The sequence below is a fragment of the Notechis scutatus genome, chromosome 3, assembly GCF_049901735.1.
Source record: "Notechis scutatus isolate UNSWTSFEM ecotype Mainland chromosome 3, rNotScu1.2, whole genome shotgun sequence".
Taxonomy (NCBI): domain Eukaryota; kingdom Metazoa; phylum Chordata; class Lepidosauria; order Squamata; family Elapidae; genus Notechis; species Notechis scutatus.
The window spans coordinates 63,329,206-63,351,722 of NC_142011.1; the positions used below are offsets into that span (position 1 = coordinate 63,329,206).

A 22,517-nucleotide genomic window follows, 5' to 3' on the forward strand; every position below is an offset into this window, starting at 1 on the left:
TGAGAACAAGCATCATCTTAAGTAGCATTTTCTCTTTTTCTCAATAGAAAAGAAATTATTCTTTTTTTAAAAAAATGTAGCAGCTTCTCTAGGGAAGCAAAGAAGACCTGCATAAATTTATCTATAAATCCAGAATAATATGCCAAATGCTATGCCCAGTACCATAGAAAGCATACCAAGAAAATTCCTCTAGGCTTCAGATAGAAGGCAGAAGAAACAGCTTTTTTTTCCAAACAACAGAAACCAAAACTTACAACAAGGGAAAAAAATCTACTGAAAGCTCTCTCAATGCATATTCTCCCCCAGATTTTTAATGTTAGCACACACAACAAAATATCTTGAACTGCAAACCTACCTTGAAGTTTCATTTACATTTCCCAGATGCATAAATTGTTTGGAATACTGCATACATTTCTATTAATGGAAAAGTAGAACAAATGTTTGAAAATGCTTTGAAAGGAAATGTATCTAGTCCAATGTGCAGAATTCTGGTTTATTACAACCAAGCAACCATACTGCTACATATTTCAGGATTACACATTTAGTGATTTCTACCTGCTTGCTAAACTCTCTCTCTCTCTCTCCAACCCCAATCTTTTTAGCTCCCTCAAATTACTCTGAAATTATGAGGCAGTTAAGGGTATAGGAATGAAATGTGGAGCAAGGATGACACTGTGCTGCTGGGTGGTATTTAATCTACTTGCATGTTGACCTGATAAGGGAGAGTGAAGCATCTGATTAGGTTTCTATCTTTTTCTAAAAGTTTGTAAACTCCACTTTTCCCCAAAGGAGGCCTAGCTCCATTTTCTCTACAATTAAATATGAAATGATTTTAGAAAAAAGTGAATGATAGTGATGAGAAAATACCACTGAAATGGGCAGATAACAGGATGGCTCATTTCAGACATAATGATAAAACCTAGTTTGCCACCATGCACACTCAGAACCTCATAATCATGTGGTTTATACTCTTTTCATTTTCAGACATAAGGAAACAGAAACATTTCTTTAAAAAATTGCCAACACGAGTGAATTTTGATTCTTTGGAACTGTAGTTTCTAAAAAGCCAGGTGCAAAGAGCACGGTGATTCTGTCTGGTTCAAACAAGCCAAAATTTAAATCAGGCGTGCAAAAAAAGTACAGTCCCACAGGAACTCCCTAGATGCCCTAGGAACTCAGGCCATTTTGGGGTGGGGGTGTTATGGTGGGGGTGGGGGTGTTATGAATGGTTTCACCCTTTTTTATTTGCATTTTTGAGGCTTTAAAAATATTAAGGGTAAACAGGCACACAGAGATGGAACCTAACCCAAGCTACTTTTGGAATGCGTCCCTCGAGTTGGTGAGTCTGATGAATCCTTCCAGCTGAAACAAGTTGAGCACTCCAGAATTAAACCTATCACCTTTGAGGGGTCCTTGGTGCTCTGTGAGCTTGGTTGTTTTCCTGCAGACCTTTCATTACCCAAACTAGGTAACATCATCAGTCTCAAAAGAGCACCGAAGATCCCTCATTTCAACTACAGCTACAAATATTCTCCCTTATTGGTACCAAAGCAAAGCTGTAGGCAAAGACGAAGGCCGGTTCTCCTCTGAATGCCACCATATTGCTTCACTGGGCTGGAGAGGTTTGAGGCGAGATAGGATGTGATTCTGACTCCCGAGACTTGCTAATGAGCTACAGTTCAGATACCACCTCCACTTACCTCATGCTGGTCTTTCAGGAGATTGATGAGCTGAACGTAAACTTCTTCCACTTTCTGAGAAAGTCTAATGTCTTCATGATGTATGAAAATAAAATCACCCTCATCATCCGTAGGGGGCGAAGGCAGCTGTACAGCAGAACACAGTACATGTCAGAGATTCCCTGGAAAAAGTGTTGCTGAGACAAAGAAAGGCCATTCTTAGGAGACAGGAAAAGACTGGGGAGAAAAGGGCAACAGAACACTTCTCTTACAATATCTCAAGGGCTCGTGTGGATACAATATACAGGTAGTCCTTGACTTACGACCATTCGCTTAGTGATGGTTCAAAAGTTACAATAGCACCAAAAAGAGTGACTTACAAATGGTCCTTTCAACAACGATCACAGTGATCCCATGGACACAGGCTCAAAATTCAGGCTCTTGGCAACTGGCATATATTTGGGATGGATGAAGTGTCGGTATTCATCTGGCTAGTGTCCTGTCAGTGTGTGAGAGTTGAGGGCTGTTTGGAAACTGAAACAGTATTTGCTGTATGAGCAAGGAGACAGCAAGGAGCCTGGATGTGGTCTCTGTTTCACAGCTGGCTTCTGACAAATAAAGTCAACGAGGGAAGCCAGATGGTCGTATAAATTAGGTGCCATTCACTTAACAATAGCCTCACCTAATGATGGAAGTCCCTGTCCCAATTGTGATCGAAAATTGAGGGTGACCTGTATCTGTTTTCTTGGACTAGCGGGCAACATCAGAATGTCGTTCTACATGACATCAAAGGTCAGTGATCCATCTACGAGAATGCTGAGTGAACTCCAGTAATTGAGGCAGTGAGAAACTTTGCCTGCCCCATCTTATTTAGGTTGACTCCCGAGTGTGGAAAGGGGAAGGGATTTATATTATCCTTTACCTTCTCATGTTTTGGAGTAACTTTGTATGTATGACACTATATATTTATTTTGAGAACTTGCAAATAACGGATACTAGCTCGATACCCATGCTTCGCTACGAAACTATGTGGTCGGGCTTAGTTCTGGGGGAGGAAAATAAGGGAGAAAAAATTCTGCCTCTGCCTACCAGCATCCAGCGGTATTCATCTGGCTAGTGTCCTGTCAGTGTGTGAGAGTTGAGGGCTGTTTGGAAACTGAAACAGTATTTGCTGTATGAGCAAGGAGACAGCAAGGAGCCTGGGTGTGGCTTAGCTCAACTGTCCTGTACTAAAGCTGCTTGGTGCTGTGAAAGTAAAACTGAAACTGAAATTCCTCTCTGGTTGCGTTTGGAACAGATTTCTTTTCAGATGGGGAGCGGGAATAGAACTCCTTAGTATGAGAGAGAGAGAGAGAGAGAGAGAGAGAGAGTATATACTTTATATACTTCATATATAAAGTGTGTGTATGTGTGAGTGAATATATATGAATATATACAGACATTCAAAATAGGGGGGGGGAGGGGGGGAGAGGGAAGGAGGGAGAGAGAGGGAGGGAGGGAGAGTGGAGAGACATTCTAAATAGGCCAGTCTTGCTAACCTTTGAAATATCCACCAATTTGCCATTTTTGGCCATCTCAATTTTTGGATCTAAGCTCTTGGCTGTTCTCAGGTAGGCCTTGGCTTGTTCAAGATCATTTTTCTTCTTTGCCTGAATTGCAGCTTTGAGGTATTGCTTTTTTCTGTTCTCTAGAAATTCAAGATGCTCCTTGGCTGAAAGGAAACAAAAAAGTTCCTCAGTTTAAAAAATGTTTCAGATGCGGATCTGACCCAACCAACGAGCTTTAGTGCTTTTGATTTAATCTCATAGGCAAATATACACAAAAAAAATCATCAAACAAATACCATTGCACAAAAAGGCGCTGAGGTTACACCGTGCAAGGGTGAGAGTAACTTTATCTTTATGAAAGATGACAAATATGTCAAAGCACCCAAGTACATTTTTCACTAAGGTGTCTTTCACTCATTCTGTGTTTTTTTTTTAAACATAATTCTTATAGGAAAAACCATCAGATTCAAAGACTGAATAAGGGTAGCTGTCTTTGGGCCTCCTCTCTAAACTTCCCTGAAGCATCTGCTTCGAAGACAGCAGGGCTAAACCCATCTTTTCTTCCTGGGAATCTGCAGGAGGTCTAACCATAATGCAGATTGGGATGTACTACAATTTTCCGAAGGTTCCCCCACTCCTTTTCCCTTTTCAGAAGTTGTCCTGTTTTAGGGCATCCACTACAATTTTTGCACACTTCTCAACTCAAAAAATTGTGAGAAAACAGGCCAGTTGTAATTAAAATGGCTCCAGAGGAAAAAGGGGTTGAGGAGGGAGGGTCACATATGCTGTCAGGGTTCAAATTGCCCATTGGTCTAATACAGGAGTCGGCAACCTGCGGCTCTGGAGCCACATGTGGCTCTTTCATCCCTCTGCTGAGGCTCCCTGTCGCCAGTCAGTAAAAGGACGCTGAGCTAGGAGGAGAGTCTATGGTGGGGGAACCAGACTTCCAGTTGGCAGAGGAAAAAACACCACACTAGGAGGAGACTCTATGGTGTGGGAACCGGACTTCCGGTCAGCTCCAGAATTGAATAGGGGCTTCTGGTTAGGACCTTTGTGACTCTTTGAGTGTTTAAGGTTGCCAACCCCTCATCTAATACATCAGAGTTGTTTTTATTATCACAATATGGTGTAAACAAGAAGAAAAAAATGACTGTTGGACAATCAGGTCTCTCTGCAAGCCTTACCAGCTGAAGGGAGGCGCTCAGTAGATGGAGATCTCTCTGATGCTATTCCAGAGATAGGCAGGGAATGATCTTTCTCTGAAGGGGGGTCTTCCTGGATTACAGTAGATTGCACCACTAGTGGCTGAACAATTTGCACAGGTTTTGTAGGTAGCTGAGTGGGCTTTGTGGCAGCTGGAGCCTGTGTGGAAGACTCACCCTACAGAAATGAAACATAAATTAAAAGCCACGTGCATGAAAACTAAATGTAGAAAAATGACCAATAGTGAACACCTAGATCCCATTACAGCAAGTGGCTGCTCTGGGATTGCCCAAAATAGAGAGGCCTCGTCCTTGAAATGTGGCTTTTTCACAAAATGATTGAATGCATCCTTCTCCAGTTTAGATTTTCCAAAAGACTAAACTATAATTTCCAAAATTCCCACAATTTTTACTGGCAGGGAATTTTGTAAATTTCAGTTCAACATCTTTTGGAAGGTGCAAGAGCAGAGAAGACCGGATTTGTTCAATATGGGATTGATGAGATGATGAACTAGTAATAGGTACTCAAACTTTTAAGTCTTAACAAGGCATTAACAAGGCGAAGGTAATATTTAACCTTAAACCACCACAAGTTTTCCTGATCTTGTATGTCCTAAATAAAAACAAAATTCTGTATCAATACATCGCTAAAAGAACTGTAGGATTAAACTAATTTTTTTCTCTTCCTAACATTTTCCCTGCAAGTTCAGGGTCTGCTTTTGTTGAATCAACCAAGTGTTTGTCCTTTGGTTATGACAGGAAGTGACCTATCAGGTTTTTGGCTGAGCTTGACACTGTGGCTGTGGGAGAATTATTGCATCAAAGTCACCCGGTTGGCTTTCATGTCTAAGGCAGGACCAGAACTCATAGTCTCCTGGGGCCTTAACCTGTAGACCAGGGGTGTCAAACTGGTGGCCCGTGGGCTGGATGCATCATGCGCAGGCCATGCCCACCCCAGCTCCCAGAATGGGAAAAACATCATGAAATGTCATGTGACAGCAACGAGACGCCCCGAGTTTGACACCCGTGCTCTAGACTAAACTGGCTCTCTGTTAAGCTCATATTTATTTTAGTAATATACCTCATCATCATCATGATCTTTGTCATTGATTGTTTCTTCCTCCTCTTCCATCTTAATCAATGTGTTAGCATTTTCCAGCATTCCAGAAACTGTGCCATGACCATCTATAGGAGACATTCCAGGAATTGGAGGAAATCCTAACAAAATTCAACAAACAAGTCTCAAAATAACAGAAGGAAGAAATATAAACCACAAACATTTAAGGAAGTCATGATTTTAAAAAGGAAAGAGTTTAACATTTTAGTTACATTCAAAAGTTTCAAGATCTTAAAAAATTTGTGGACTACAATGATAGCCCACAAAACAAATCCCAACGATTAATAGGATCTCTGGAAAAATTCTGTCACAAAAAAACCCAGCAATTAAATTGAAGCTGAAATTTAATTTACTCTAAATGAAAAAATATGAATATTGAAAATCAGAATGATATTCCACATCCATTATGTTTATACATAGGGCAGTTAACTATCCCATATTAACTACATGGTTTTAGATATATGGACAGAATGTTGTTCTGTTGCCTAATTTTATCTATTTGTACTATAATACTTGTGATCATTCCAGGTAAAAACATTGCAAATTCATCCTCAAACTTTGCAACATAAAATGACATATATAAGCAAATGTACATTCTCCAGAACTCTATATATGAAGGGTTATTCACAGTTCTCATTTCCCTAAAATCCACAGTGTTCACAATAGTAGAACAGAGGGATTGATTTGGGGTAATAGAAAGTTTTACAATTTCTGCCAATACAATAAGGATAAAAATCCTTAAGGAAGTAAAACTTTCAAGCATTTGTTTGTTGTTAAAACCATTCCCATGATTTAGAGGTAATAACAGGCCATATTTTTCTGCACATTTTGTAATGCTGTCTCAGTCTCACAACAGGGCAGAATCTGCTGAATATATTTGGCACACAGAAAATGCTTATGCTAGGTATTTCTCACTATGCACAACCCTGACAGTTATCCACTTACCAGGTGGGACTGGTAGTTCAGCAAAATTAACTTTTCTTCCTGCTTTATGTGCTTTTATGGCATCTTGATATTGCTTTAATGTGTTGTTTAGAGAGAGAAAAACATACATATTTATTTCTCATTTGCTGCCAGAAATCAATATATCTTCAGAAAATTCTCTTGGAACAAGAGAGAAGAGTATGTATGACTCTTAGACTTGCATGCAAAAATTAGGTACATAAATATGAAGTATGTGTTCAGATTGGTAGAAAAATGCTATATTTAACTTTGTATCATGAAGTTCTGGTTCATTCAGGGATTCATTGAAACACACAATTTGACCATGTAACTTTTGCATGAAGTCTATCTAAGAAAATACATTACACACTACAAAACTGTCACTGTGCTTTTTTGGCAAAGAATATTAACCCATGTCTTTGTGATTTAATTTGGTATGCTGCTTATTCAGCATTAAGTCCCACTAAGTGCAATGGAGCTTACTCTTCTATAAAGGAACACACTATTCTAGTTCAGTATGAAAGCACGTTTTCATACCATGTTGTGTCGTGTTGTACAGAAAACAAAGGAGCCAGATTAGTTTAGTGGTTAAGATGCCAGAATGGCAGATGTGAAACTTCCCTAAGCAAGAAAGCCAGTTGAACAACCTTGGACAAGTCAACAGCTCAGTCTTAGGAAGATGGCAATGGTAAACCACTGCACTGACCTGCTGTATACAGGCAGTGCTCAATTTATAACCATTTATTCAGCAACCCTTTGAAGTTATGATGATGCCGAACAAATTATGATTATGATTGTCCCAGCACTCCTGTAATCATGGAATTGTCCTTTGTGACAGAAAGTCGAAGGGGAAGCCAGCAGAGAAAGTTGAAAGTCCCTGTAGTAAGTCTCTCCCACCATCATACCCTCTTCCAGCACCTCTTGGTTTGAGCTGCTACTGATTTGTACTTTTCCAACCGCTACTGCAAGCTTTTCCTAGAGCTGTTTTTGGATGCTGCTTAAGCCTTGCTAGCCACTTGTATATCCCCATACCCCCTCTCCCTGAGCTTCAGCGCCCCCCTTGCACCCTCATTTGAGCCTTGCTCAACCCTTTGTGTGCTCTCACTGTGCCTCCTTTGCAGCCCCTCGTTGTGCCTCTTTCACATCCTCCTGTACCCTCTCCAACACTCACTGTGCTTTCCTGCAATCTTAGGCCCTTAACCTTAACCCCGCAAATTCTCTGTGAGCCCTGCCTCCCTCCCACTCTCATGCTCTCCTATACCTGATAGCAGCCGTCTGCTTATGAGCCACTTGGGACTTTCAATTTCCTGTGGGCTTCTCCACTGACTTTGTTGTGGGAAGCTGGCAGGAAGTTGCTTTGCTTAACAACTATGGAATTCAGTTAACAAAAGCAACCTGGACTGCAGGAATTGCAATTTCTAAACAACCGTATTGTTTAGCGACAGAAATTCTGCTCCCAATCTTTGCCATAAGTTGAGAACTACCTGTAGTTAAGAGTTTAAAATTCTGTGTAATTCAAGGCCGTTAAAAAAAAATAAAAGCAGAAAACAACCTCTCAATTATATTTTGGTGAAATGGTGCTAAATCAATGCCTCACGGGAAAGACATTAGAAATGGGGAACTATTGCTAGCATCAACTCAACTCCATCCCTATTTTTGTTTTTAACCTTGGCTATTCTCTCGTGCATCCTACTTTTCCGGCCATCACCATTTGCTTTGGCTTGAGCTGCTGCTGCTTTGTACTTTTCCAACCTCTGGTTCAGAGCTTCTAGAACCGTTTTTGGCTGCTGTTGGGAACCTATGAAATGGATGCAGAAAACATGCCATTAAGAGCACAATCGTGGAATGTGTACCTCTTTCTTTTGCAATAATCAAACCAGTATTATTTATTGACACCCCCCAAAAAAAGCTAAAAGTAGTTTTAATTTTTCGCAATATGTTTGCCCTTAAAAACAGCCATAACAACCATGTCCACAATAACAACAACAAAGCAACTGTGTTTGTGATTTTAATATTATAACTAATTACAGGGCCATATCTGTAAGACGTATCTCACCTGGATCTTCATAACCTTGAAAATCTGGTTTGGTTACAAGCTGACAATTTTCCACAGGTACAGAAGGAGTTTGTATTGAGGGAATCTGCATGTCTTCTGGACTTTCAAGTTCTGAAAAGAGTGTTTATAAAGACCAAGAAAATATCTCGCTACATTTCATAATAAGCCAGGAAATAGTGAAGTGATAAATTCAGTTTAATTGGAGCACAATTTAATAAGACCCCAAGCAAACAAATCACTACTAAGAATGCCACAGATAAAAACAGCCTACTTAAGAGGTATCTACCAAATATCCAAAAGTTCCCTTTAACTAAAACTAGTTTTAAGAATTTGTGTCGCAGGCGACATTAATCAGGTCCCAAAATAAAGAGGACTGAGAATCATGTAGAAATTTTTGCAAGTTTTTAAGGACACATGTAACAGACAGCATAGTTCCCACTTACAGAGCTCAAACGCTAATAAAGTCAGATGGGGCCTATTTTAAAACTTAGACTACTCATAGTTTGCTTGACATGAGTTTATATGAATTTGGTTTGTGACTTTGCTGATTGGAAGCAGCTGGGAAGGCTTTAATGAGGCGGGACATGCGATGTCATAAATTAAGGTGGTTGTAGATCACAGGCCCATGTTAAAAGTTGAAAACCTCCACACTTTTGGGGTTTCCACACCAGTGTATCAAGAAGGTTTTTGGCTGCAAAGAGGCCTACTGCCATTCTTCATACTTTATCCAAGAAGAAAGAAATTATTTCTTACTTTCCAGGGCAGGGGGCATATCCCTGAGATCTACAGGCTGCCCATTATCCAAGGCTTCTATAACCAGGCTAAATTTCTGAAATATAAAAATAAAGTCTCAGAAGATTAAAAGATCTAATATAATCTTTACCAAACAATTCACAAGGCAGTAATTTCACATAGGACCCCAAAATATTTTTAGAATCCTAAAAATCTATATCCATTTAAAGTAAAACATTCTTGAGCTTCCACTCTTCAAGTGACAAAAATATAATGCTTTTTAAAAATTCAAAACAGAAACAATATGGTTTTTAAAAAACTCAATAAATTTCAAAATTGGCCTGAAGTCTTATTTTTCCTCTCTCTGTGATATTGAAAGTTAGACCCTATAATTTATCCATCAGTCAGTCAGTCAGTCAGTCAGTCAGTCAGTCAGTCTGTCTGTCTGTCTGTCTATCTATCTATCTGTCTGTCTATCTATCTATCTATCTATCTATCTATCTATCTATCTATCTATCTATCTATCTATCTATCTATCTATCTATCTATCTATCTATCTATCTATCTATCTATCTATCTATCTATCTATCTATCTATCTATCTTATATCCTAGAACAGGGCTGTCAAACTCATGGCCCATGGCCTGGATGTGTCACATGCTGGCCACACCCACGCCCGGTTTAAGCAAAGGGGAAAAAAATTCCCAATACATCATGTGACGCCACCGTGACGTGAGTTTGACCCCCCTGTCTCAGAGTATCATTGTACTTGCAAACAATTCTTAATTATATCAAATCTAGATAAAGTGGGCAGCTGAAAGCCAAGTGAAACTCATTCTTCTAATTTGAATTAATTTTTCTGATTCTAAAACCTATTACTGTGTCCAAACACTAAGTATTTTCTAGTGCATGATTCTAACATTTTATCCCATTGTGAGTTTATTTTATTTATTTGATTTTTATAGCCACCCATCTCAACAGGTGATTCTGGGCAGTGTTACACCATACAGTCTCCTACAGTTGTACTAATACATAAAGAAGAAATAATTTTAAAAAATTATTTAAAGCAACTTTTATACACTGTGCTAAGCCATAATATAGTTTGCCTGGTTTTAATTTAATACAGTTTTGATTAAAGGCATTTAAAATAAACTGGGCTTATTCAATTAATCATAGATGAGCAAAGGTTAAGCAAACAATAACTTAGTTAGTGCATGTCTGAGCTTAGTTCTTAGATCACAATTATACATAGTTTTCATTCAATTCCATATTGGCTTTTGGAAAATGCTGAATATTTAGATATAATGGATTCAAATCCTTCAACCAGCTCTATTTCACATACTGTACATAAAGAAATCCTTGGGATTTCAATAGTCATGCAAAATAAAGTTGCTCAGAGAAGAGTAAATATTTTACTGCAGTGTTCTCCAAATCACTGCTGTCCAGAGTTGTTGAATTACCGCCCCAAACAGATAGCACAGCCTATCAATCAATCAGTCAATCAATCACTCAAACACACAAACAAACAAATCACTCTCAACTGGGCATGAAAGGTTCTGTAACCTAGATTATTTTAATATGCATAGGGCATCTAACTGTGGAAGTCAGGGAGGAATGTGAGATTCAAAAGCCCAACACAAATTCTGGTTTGATAAAACTGCCCTGATTTGTGAATAATGAAGCCTCACCTTCCCAGTCCTCATATATTCTTTTGCCTTCTCAAGGTCACCTTTCTGTTTAGCTTTCAATGCCGCTAATTTGTACTCCTTCTCTCTTGTCACCAGCAATGCCCGAGTGTCAAGGTGTTTGGAATCTGAACGACATAATAAAGTCAGCCAATAAAAACATCTCCTATAGAAGAATAATCATTTTTGGCCCTCGCCCCCACATCTGGAACAGAAAAGCAGGAACATGCTTATTTTGAACATCCTGTGCGTAGAATGGATTCCTGATGAAAAAGCATCAACTGTACAACTACTTACTGTTTTCTAAAGTAGCTTTTGTTCCCAGGGCATCTGTGTTTATATCTTGACCCTGTATAGCAGTTCTGTTCAGAGACAGCTGCTGATCACTGGGATCTGTTAAGGCCTTATGGGCTCCTGAGAGGCCTTCCATCGCTTCCTCCTCAGGTAATGTTACTTCATCTTGATCAGTTGAACTAATTTTAGGCAAGTCACTGTCAGGCGAGGCCTGTGGTACAGACGAAGAGCTCTTCCCAGATGCTACAGGCGGTGGCATTTCTTCTTCATTCACTTTTTTGCCCTTCTTCAATGCAGTCAGCATGGATTCCAGTGTCTAGCAATAATTGCAAGGTAACGCCAAGTGACAAGTTTAACAGCTGTTTACAGATATCCTAATCAAGCTCATTCATTACAGACATACTGGTAACATATACCACAGAGCTAATAAAAGAAACATATATTTTAAAGCACCTCAAAATAACTGTAGAAATGTGTAGTTACAAATTAAGGAAACTAATCAAGTTAATTTAACCATTCAGGATATTGATTACATGGAATCTAAACTGATGCAGATACTCTGTTATATTTGTTTTAAATTCTGATTTAGCCATGAGGCAAGTATTGATTTGAATCGCTTCTGCTGGCACACTCTCTGGAGTCATAAAACTTAAAAAATGTCTACACAAGTTGGATTAAGTCTGTCCAATGCCAACAAGGGCAGGATCGCAGTTCAAACTTTTTATGTGATCAACTAGAAATTACATGCATTATAGGAATTCCACAGGGTAGAAAGGCTGGAATCAGCTACTAGCACCACCAATTTTTACAGCAACAACCAAACAAGTGAAAATTGTACATATTAAGGCATTAACTGGAATGCCTAGGATTTACATTTCCAACCAGAACGGGTACTTCAGATTGCTCTGTGAGATTCTCATATTTTCAACACTGTCTTGCGTCATGATACTGGTATCAGAGTACTGACAACTAGGAAACCATTCCCAATTTACGTACAACCCATTTGTTGATGCATGATTATGCGGGCCAATGTGCAGGCAGTACCAATCTCTCCATAGTACAGCCATATAACGCTTTGCTGCTTTGTGAATTTCACTGGTTCTCAGTTAGCTTCTGGGTGCAATTCAGGGTGTTGGTTGTCGCCTTTAAAACCCTAGAAGGCATGGAACCAGGTTATTTGCATGACTGCCTCTCCTCACCAGTTTCTGTCCATCCCACCAGAGTTGGCAGAACAGCATGCTCTGGATCCCATCAGCGCAACACTGTCACTGGGTGGGTGCTAGGAAGCATCCTTCTCTGTCATGGCACCTGTGGACCAACAGGCAGTCCGAACCCTACTGACCTTCCAAAAGCTACAAAGACTTGGCCATATCCCTAGGCACCAGGGCTGGGGTGCCAATGGAGCTCTGATGTAAATGCTGGTGGATCTTGTATGCTGCTAGTGAGATTTGTTTTTGGCCTTTTTAATGTAATAGGTTGTGCTTTGGTTTGCCACCCAAAGTAGCTTTTGTAGATAAACAGCAATATAAATGTGCTAAATAAATACATAATTACATAAATCTTATCTGTGAGCTTTAAAGTACTAATAGTCAGTAGAAAGACATTTCCACTCTTTCTCAGTTACGTGTATCAGTTTTCTTAATATATCCCCTTCAACATAGTTGGGATTATCTAAATTATCAAAAAATATAAATTGTAACAAATCAATTAAAGCAGGAGTGTTCTTTTTATACTTCAGTTTGTGACACTTGGCTAAAAATATCTATAAACTTTCTGAATTCAAGGCAAACGCTTAACATTTATCCTAAGCTAATTTTAGATTCAATTTTTCCCCAAATAGACACTCTTGATTCTTTTAAACGTGCCTTTTACAATTATTTTTAAAGGTGAGCTAAATATCCAGAATTATTTATTAAACTTACTTTTCTAAAGGAAAGTATACTTGGATACATCATTGCCTAAGATAGCTCGTTTTTATTTTACGCAGCAAACATTAAGAATCATGTGTAATTTATTCCCCAAATTTAATCTGCATAAAATTGTAACAGAGTATGGTTGGCATCTGCATGATGCTCTCTTCTCAGCACATTCTGTGGCACTCCTGGCTTGTTTGAACAATTCCTCTCCAGGAAAAAAGGCAGCACTTAATAGTCAATAATCCGACATACCTTGAGACCTCGCTCGTAACGTCGCACTTTGGCATTCTCACCAGCCTCCTTTGCGTTCAGTATTGCTGTCTTATAAATAGCTACCCTGTCTTCCACCGTCTTCTGCAATCCACTGGAAACAACAGGAGTCATCTCGAAGAAGAAAATAAAGGAGGCAAAAACAAGATCGAACAGGCTACTCAAGCATCCGTACAAAACTGCTACTTCAAACATGGACAGCTTGGACATCAGACTCAAAACCAAAGATCTTGAACAGAAGAGCATTTGTGTCCCAGCACCTCTGGGCTTTTTGCCCATAGAAGCACCAGAGAGGTGGGTGGGGTACCTCCGGAAATTATGCAGACACAGGGAGAACTTGAGGAATTGGAAGTCTCAGCCATCTCAGGGAAAGGCTGGACAAATAGTTATTTAGAGTATAAAAGGACTACTTTTTCCTGCAGAAATGAGGGTGCAAAGCAGGTCTTAACATTAGGTCTACTTACAAAATTCTTTCCTTCTACTGGGAGAAAGAATATGCAATAGACAAGCACTATATTCAGTCATCCAAGAATAACCGATAGCAATTACAAACATTCTGCCAAGAGACTGATAGTAAATGTCAGCGTCACTGCTTATCATCAAAATTGATAGCAAACGCATCTCGTAGGGTAGTTTCAAAGAGAAAGCCACCACTATCACACCAGAGAAAAGACATGAACAGAAGAGACTGTCCTGAGATGATAATCTTCATTTATATTGCCTACAGACTGCTTGTGAGCTGACATCTTAAGATCATACTGATTTGCAACCCTCCAAAAGATATGCTCTAAATACACTATTTGGATGACATTGCTTTTTATTATTCTCTCCTTTGAAAATGTTAATGATCTTTGAAACTGCCTTAGAACAAATGCCAAAGGCTACAACGAGGCTATCTTCCAGCATACAAGGCAGAAATATTTTTAAAAAGAACAGAAAACCTCATGCCTTTCAGATGTTTTGGAGTCTAATTAGCCAAAGCCAATATGACTAATAAGTGAGAACAATGAAAACTGTATCCAAGGATTGGGAATGTATTTATGATATGAATACACTAAACAATCTGGGGTAATACCAGATGATTATATTGTTCCTTTCAGCCAGAGTTACCTGTGTCTGCATATCAGTGGGATGCTCTGTGGTTATAGGAGACGTTTCCATAGTTTCTGTGTCTTTCTCTCTGGTTTCTTCTCCTTGTTCCTCTCCCAGGACCTCCTGTAATTCTGCCTAGAATGAGGACCATAGCAGTTATTGCTACAAAATAGCTATTTTCATTCCATGTTAAAATGAACTACAGAAAATATAATGTATCTTCCCACACTTAGTGCCCCGTAATTTCTAACCAGCAGGAGTGCCACCGATGAATGAATTTCTGAAATAAAAAATACTTTATTTCAGAATTATAAAAATCGATAATGATAAACCTATCATATACAGGCAACCCTCAACTTACAACCAACCATTTAGTTACCGTTCAAAACCACAATGGCACTGATAAAATGAACTTACAACCTGTCTTCACACTTACAACCACTACAGCAACCTCACGATCACATGATCAAAATTTGGATGCTTGACAAGTGGCATAGATGTACAATGGTTGCAGAAGTCAGAGGTCATGTGATCACCATTGGCAACCTTCCCAGCTGGCTTCTGACAAGCAAAGTCAATGGGAAAAGCCAGATTCCCTTAATGACTGAATAGCTTAACAATGACAGCAATTCACTTAACAACTATGGCAAAAGGTCATAAAATCAGGCTCTATTAACTGCCTTGCTCAGCATTGGAAAAATATGATCCCAGTTGTAGTTAAAAGTCAAGAACTACCTGTAATATGCAACTAGTTAATTCAACTAGTTAAAAATTATTTTAATTAGAACCTAGTATTTGGCATGGGAGGAATAGGAGCATTCTGGAATTGTTATTTTTTCTAAGATCAGGTGAAATGTGTTATTTAAAAACATCTAATACATTTTTCAGTAAATTATGCACTGGTGCAACACATTCCTTTATGGATGCTATTCACAACCAACAAAATAAAAGTACCACAAGTCAGCACATAAAGAGAACTGTCCCTGCATTAATTGTATATAATCTTAAATAGAAAAGCCTTGCTGCAAGATTGAACTGCAGATGTGCCACTTCTTAAAGTTGCAACTAAGAATAGTTTGATGTTGTTTTTCAAATTCTAGCCTGGGCTCTCAATCATAGTAAAATTATATCAACTTGCTAACATCTTTTCTTCAGAAACTTTTCTTGACAAATATTTTAATTTGTTGTAGACATATTAAGTATTGGAAAAAGCTTAAGCACAACACTTGAGCGCCATCACTTGAGACTTTCAAGAAGAGATTGGACTGCCATTTGTCAGAAATGGTGTAGGGTCTCCCGCTTGGGCTAGATGATCTACAAGGTCCCTTCCAACTCTGATTATCTGTTATCTGTTAACATTACTTCAAATTTTTTATTTCCTACACTTCTGCATCTTTATTATCTTCTGCAGAGACAGGACAAGGTAGCAAAGTTTATTTCATATCATAAGATGGGTTTCCTTGTTATGAAACCAACCAGAAATATTTCTCCTTAAAAAAAGCGACAAATCAATTTACTACCAATATTCCTAAAGCATACAGGATATTATATATTTCTATTGTACATGTACATGTATATCACTTCTGTCTACCATTTCAATTTGATGTGATACAGTAGAATGTTTTAATACTGTAGCTTAAAACAGGGGTCTCCAAACTTGGCAACTTTAAGGCCTATGGACTTCAACTCCCAGAATTCCTCAGACATCATGGCTGGCTGAGAAATTCTGGAAGTTGAAATCCACAACTCCTAAAGTTGCCAAGTTTGGAGACCCCTGGCTTAAAACAAACCAGAACTTCTTGCATTTCCCTCTTAATACTTCTCAAATGCAACATTTGAGGCAATACAGTACATGTTATCATATCCATTCTTTCTTATAAGCATCCTGGTACATTCTCAATGAATTGGACTTCAATTCCCATAATTTTTCCAACCAACATGACTGCTTTCTCTTCTGGCTGCGGATTATAGGATTCAAAGTTTCATTTTGCCTGAGAAAAATGGAATGAAATGATGGTTCCTCTTTAGAACTGGGGCGTGGGTGGGAAGAGTCTTCCAGCAGACTCCCATATATACCAAAAGTTCGGTATCTTCCTCCAGACCTTCATCATCATCATCATCCATGTCCTTCATGCACTCAGCAGCCATCTTTTCTATATGACCCATGGGCAAAGGGGCTGCAGAAAATTAAAATAAAAAAATCTTAAGGAAAGGAAGTCAACATTTACAGTTACAAAAGGTAATTCCCATAAATGAAAGGAAGAAGGGAAAGATTCAAAAGACAGCAGTCAAAATACAGTTCCCAAGCATATGTTCTTAAACTTTTTTGTTTGTCAGCAAATGTCCTTACATTTTCCTTTTGGCTTGGTTTTTCCAGTAGGCAAATTCTCTCCAGTAATAGCTGCTAGCTCAGCTTCTAGATCCCCATCGTCTTCTAGATCTAGAATCATCTCTTCAGGATTGAACTCTATAAAAAGACCCAGCTGTTGACAGGAAAATAAATAACAGGAGAAATATCCATGTTACACAAATGTCTATGCAAGACACATTAAATTCTAACCTGATTCATCCAATACTGGTATAAATTTCAGGAATATGGACTCTATAACAAACAGTTTATCTGCTTACAGAGTTCTATGACATTTTATAGAAACATGAACTCTATATAGAGATTTGAAAGATACCATATTTTAATAACGACCCGACCTTCTTTCTAGGAACCAAAAGTGATGTATACTTTCTTCTCCAATTATATCCTGTGAGGTACACCTTAAACTAAGAGATAATATTTGACCCCAAATTATCCATTTATGGCAAGTGGCAATTTGAGCTAAAAATTCTTAGATTCTTTAATCAATGTTCCTTAAACTAAAAGGGGTTCTGTGAGCTAGTTCCACTCTGCTATCAAGTCATTCCTGTCCATCGCACTGTGGGTATGTGCGCACACACCCACACGTGTGGGGTGTTTTGCTTCAATTACTTCTCATTTCAACTATTCAGAGCATGAAGCAAAAACAATTTGACTTTCAGTAAGTTTGTACTCTTATGTTTGGGCGTCCCAAACTTGACAACTATTTCTAAGGTCTTTTCCTTCTCAAATTCTGGAGTCTGTTGTCTGTTCAAGTGGAAAATCTGTGTAACATAATTTTTTTCTTTTTGCTAAGAGCTTAATACTTATTTTAAAATTCCACCACTTCCACTCACCACTTATTTAATGAATATAATTACCAACCCACAGAGAGTACCAAGGACCCCTCAAAAAAGAGAGAATGAAAGAAATGTGCACGTGAGGTTTATCCTGGTTCATTCTCATACATGCTATGATTTGGCACCCAGTCCAAAATGTATCATTAAATACTAATGTGTTTTTTTTTTACTTGAGTCTACTATGCTACATAAAGCAAAGAAAATAAGATGATTATCTGTTTCCATCCTGGGATCACTAAGGGAAAGGAATTTCAAGAAATACATTATGTGGTTAACATTTTACAAAGTACTATTTGTACTAAATCAACCCAACACTCCTACCTTTTCTGGAAACACACAAAAGGATCTGCCTTTGGAACTCAAAAATAAGGCAATTGAATTAAATATTCCTGCTGGACTCAAACTTCATTCATTATGGCAAAGGACAGGGATAAGCTATTCTCCACATGCTGGGACTACAATTTCCAGTTAGTGGGAATTGGTTATTTATATTCTATGAAATTCTTTATTATATAAACAGTCTAACTTCCATTCATTTTTAACATTTGTATTTTAAGTAAAAGTAAAAATTCCAAGTTTAGGAAACTCTACTCCTAAATAGTAGAGGCCTTCTTTAAAAAAGCAGCCACAATAAATTCCTAGCATGAATAGCCAATCCTATAGCTTCAATATGAACTAATTATGCTGATCAAAATCCAAATGCTGAGTTAACCACACTTATGTTTATTAATTCAACATTCTTAAATTAGTGTCTATCTTTTCTCTAAGATTTACAAATTGTTTGATTATTTCCTTGTTTTAAGTTTGCACTAAGACAATGTTTCCCTGATATCTTATTAAAGTTTAAAAACCCTCTAAAAGAGAAGATTTATCCCGTCTCTGCTACTTTACCCTCAACTTGGGTGCATAGCATTTTTGCAAATCATGCCTATTAAAAGGATGAAATTTCATGTCCTCTTTCATAAGATCAAATCCAATAACACTGGAGAATTTTTACTCTCCGCTGTAGTAATACCCATTGATATGGCTATTTGTTCTGCTTGTCCCACTCAAAACAGGCTATGCTATGACATATCTTGCAAGACAGCTTAGAAAGCTGCTATTAACGATGTCTACATGTATATTGCGATTGTTTTCTAAGCAGCCACAAGTTCCTTGCAAAAACCATGGCTGCTTTAATGAGTCAAAGAGAGGTATTTTTCCTTCTTTAGCTGCACATTATAAACAAGTGTACAGGTAGACCTCAACTTACAACCACAGTTGAGCCCAAAATTTCTGTTGTTAAGTGAGTTTTCCCCCATTTTATGACTCTCCTTACCACAGTTGTTAAGTGAATCACTGCAGCTGATAAGTTATTAAGCTGATTGTTAAGTTGCTCTGGCTTCCCCATTGACTTTGCTTATCAGAAGGCCGCAAAAAGGGATCACGTGACTTTGGGACACAGCAACTGTCATAAACATGTCAGTTGCCAAGCATCTGAATTTTGATCACATGACCGCATGGGTTGCTGCAATGGTCGTAAGTGTGAAAAACAGTCATAAGTCACTTTTTTCAGTGCCATTGTAACTTTGAATGGTCACTAAATGAAGTGTGGTAAGTTGAGGATTACCTGTATTGTATATTGTATGACAAATATTTAAAAAAACTGATGAATTTGATTTCACAGATTCATTGTTTCAGATATTTTTTTAAAAAGCCCTTTTCATTCTGATTATTAAAGTACTTTGTTTTTCTAAAGAATTGATAATTTAGTTCCACTACTTTACTATGTCAGGCAGTTATAGTCAAATTTCTATAAAATAACTGGCATTTATTTGGCTAACAAGGGCAATCACCACCTTAGTGGCACTAGTAGCAACTATTGCCAACTGTGAAATTTACAAAAACAAAGAATAGATTTAAGTCAGTAATTGTCAAACTTTAAGTATTTTTTCCATATTTTAAAGAACAGACTCTCCTCTGAATTAGCAAACATACCCATTTTCCCAATATTTGTGGCTTCAAAAAATTCTGTTAAGAATCTAGGATACCTTATAAGAACATAACTCAGACCACTCCACAATTCTAACAAGAGAAAATGTTGTTATTAATCACTTGCTGGGCTTTCCTGACCTTTTGGTCAGGTTTGATTTAAATCTAACAAAACCTAAAATTGCAAAAGGCTGGATGCATGGACCTCAGTCAGTTTGTGTCTCCTACCTAATTTAAATGGTGGATTATTGAAGAAAGCTCTACTTCTCAAAGCATGAGGACCTCTAAGTCATCTCCAAATTACAGTTATAAAACCAAACTCTGTATAAAGGAAATCATCCTTAACTGATACACAGCAAAAAGGATTAACAGAAGAAATGTACCTGTTTTGCGGCAGCTCCTGCTTGACCCTTAGTCTGGGGGCTTTTCCTGGGTCTTCTACCAGGCATATTGGTTCATCAACAGCCAACAAAGCCAGGTTGTAGAATCCAGAAAGCTAAAAATTACCTGGAGATAATGAGACTCCAATGCAGCAAGATATATTTGCAAGAACACCATATAGACATTCTCGATTTAAAACAAGAGTATCCTGACTGAAAAAAAGTCATCAAGATTCTAGACTGCTGCCATTCCCACTTGTAGATTTTAATTCTAAGATATACATATTGTTACCTCTATTTTCTCTAACCATAGTACAAAAGCAGAGATGTGCAACATTGCTTCTGGAAGATACTTGTGGTTTGAATTTTCTTCTTCAATAAAGGTAGAAAGCCAGAATTTTTTTTTTAAAGATCATGATCGCATAACAAAGGCCAAAACAAGACTCCCACACTCCAAACTGTTTACAAATCTAATGAGTAATATGGAATGGGATGTTTTCAGCCCTTGAGGATTGATGAGTGGACAGTCAGAAGCAAGACTATATTTATATAACAGCAGAACATATTTATGTGTTAAGAACTCAGGTCAATGTCTGAATGGCTTTTTTTTTTAAAGGTAGAACCCCAATGTCCTGATCCTAATATATATAGCATGGTCTTGGTTTTCTATTTATGCAGTAGGAAGCAAATCCTCAGTTACCTCCACAAAGGCACCACCGGGTTACTTTTCAGACAGGTTGGCCTTCAACTTGCATAATTCTATATGCTAGCTTGGAGATTATGGCACCAGGTTCTAAGGGACTTCTTATCACCCCCAAAATCAATTCCAAACTCATTTGGGCCCCATTTAACTCCTAGACCTTCAGCCTGGAGAAAGAAGGGGGCCACTGCCGCTGCCCTCTACAGGGAAGACAAAAGTTGAGTTCAACCAGCTTGACATGCCCTGGCCCACTCCCACCTGAATTACCAACCTACCAGATGACTTGCACCTCTGCAACACCCAGCGGCGTCTTCTCAAGAGGCAGAGCCCGTCCCTATCAGCTGACCTCAAAAGAAAGGCCGATTTCAGGAGGACCCTCTCCCACGGTCAGATACGCCCAACCAAGCGCACGCACGTGTGAATCCACACACAGCAGAGGCTCCAGACGAGAAAGGGGCTCCGCAGCCAGGCTATAGGGCTTAAGCCTTAAAGCCAAGAGCAGACAGCCGCTGCTTTCAATTCATAACCAACCTTCCCACTGAGCAGGAGGAGGGGCAGGTGGCAACTGCTTTCTCTCGGGCTCCAGGGAGATGAGAAGGCGTCCTATTATCTCCCTTCCACCAAGGCAAGCGGCCCGGGAGCGAGGGGGGGACACGACTCCACCTCCTGCGGCAGCCTACGGGCTGCCCAGCGGAACAGGCAAAAAAGGCCCTGGCGAGACAGGCGCTTCCCCGCCTTCTTCGGACTCAGCTTGGGGCTGCACCAAGGGGCCCCGCAACGCGCAGGCGCAGAGGTTTATTCATTTTTTAGAGAGCGAGATGGGCGGAGCCTGAGCGTGCGAGCCCAAACAGTAGCAATTGACTGAGGCCGAAGACGGAAAGATGGGAGGGGGGGAAGGGGCGTGGCCGGAGTACTGTTGCCTTTGGTAAGGTAAACGGGCAGCTCACCCTTCCCCACATCCAGAGGCTTTGGACTTCAACTCCCATCATCCTTCAGCCGAAATAGGGGTTATGGGAGTTGATCGAAAACACTTAGAGGGCGCCGGGTTGGGGAAGATAGTTCTAAGTGCTTTTTATGTTTCTTATAATTAGAAATTCTATAATTATTTAGCAACTCCGTTTGATTTTTGGTAATGTTTCTGCCGCAGAGCGGGAACATTAGTCTGAACAGACACTTCTGAGATTTTGCAGACGTCTAATAAAAATATCTACTCAAAATTAGGCTCCGTAGGCTCAGAATTGGCAAGGCCAGAAGATGATGGTTGCTTCTTTCAGGCTGTCTTAAATAAAAGCAGCCCTAGATAGATCTACTTGTGTAATGGAAACTGGCTTTGCTGACTTGGGTTTATCTTTACAGTGAGAATGCAGCCCAAATGATGCTTTTGACCCCCTCTCATTTTTTTCTTCAGGATACTCAAGATTTATTGCAATCTTCATTGGGTTGTCCTAAGTCATAATGTAACTTATATACAGTATGAAGGTATCCGCAATGGTGGCAGAACAAGTTTTATGAAGCATTCAATTTTTAATAATTTTGTTTAGATTGTTTCCAGATAATGCAGTGGCTCACTACAAATGAAGGTAACTTCTGGAAGTGATAACTAAACATGAGGACCATAGATTCTCCTTTATTTCATATTATATTATTCAATGTGTGTATGAAACCATCCAACAGGATGGATGTATCACTAATAGGCCCACAATCCATACCTTTCTCTTTTCCCCCTTC

At 38.9% G+C, this 22,517-nt stretch overlaps 1 protein-coding gene across 2 annotated transcripts in view; it reads right to left on the reverse strand.

Moving 5' to 3' along the window:
- CC2D1B (coiled-coil and C2 domain containing 1B) overlaps window positions 1-21,582 on the reverse strand; it is a 30,150-nt gene extending 8,568 nt beyond the window's left edge. Inside the window, exons 1-17 of one of the 2 annotated variants that reach the window (XM_026665871.2) lie at window positions 21,065-21,582; window positions 20,093-20,216; window positions 16,882-17,014; window positions 16,608-16,708; window positions 14,550-14,666; window positions 13,422-13,553; window positions 11,257-11,569; window positions 10,963-11,087; window positions 9,297-9,372; window positions 8,544-8,654; window positions 8,155-8,285; window positions 6,491-6,563; window positions 5,510-5,646; window positions 4,411-4,606; window positions 3,218-3,390; window positions 1,701-1,826; window positions 356-414 (exon numbers count right to left, since the gene is read on the reverse strand). In XM_026665871.2, coding sequence (XP_026521656.2) covers window positions 356-414; window positions 1,701-1,826; window positions 3,218-3,390; window positions 4,411-4,606; window positions 5,510-5,646; window positions 6,491-6,563; window positions 8,155-8,285; window positions 8,544-8,654; window positions 9,297-9,372; window positions 10,963-11,087; window positions 11,257-11,569; window positions 13,422-13,553; window positions 14,550-14,666; window positions 16,608-16,708; window positions 16,882-17,014; window positions 20,093-20,158 — 2,069 coding nt within the window. In that variant the 5' untranslated portion in view covers window positions 20,159-20,216; window positions 21,065-21,582. The remainder of the gene's footprint in view (window positions 1-355; window positions 415-1,700; window positions 1,827-3,217; window positions 3,391-4,410; window positions 4,607-5,509; window positions 5,647-6,490; window positions 6,564-8,154; window positions 8,286-8,543; window positions 8,655-9,296; window positions 9,373-10,962; window positions 11,088-11,256; window positions 11,570-13,421; window positions 13,554-14,549; window positions 14,667-16,607; window positions 16,709-16,881; window positions 17,015-20,092; window positions 20,217-21,064) is intronic. The other variant, XM_026665873.2, reaches the window with a different exon arrangement.
- Window positions 21,583-22,517: the final 935 nt, after the last annotated feature.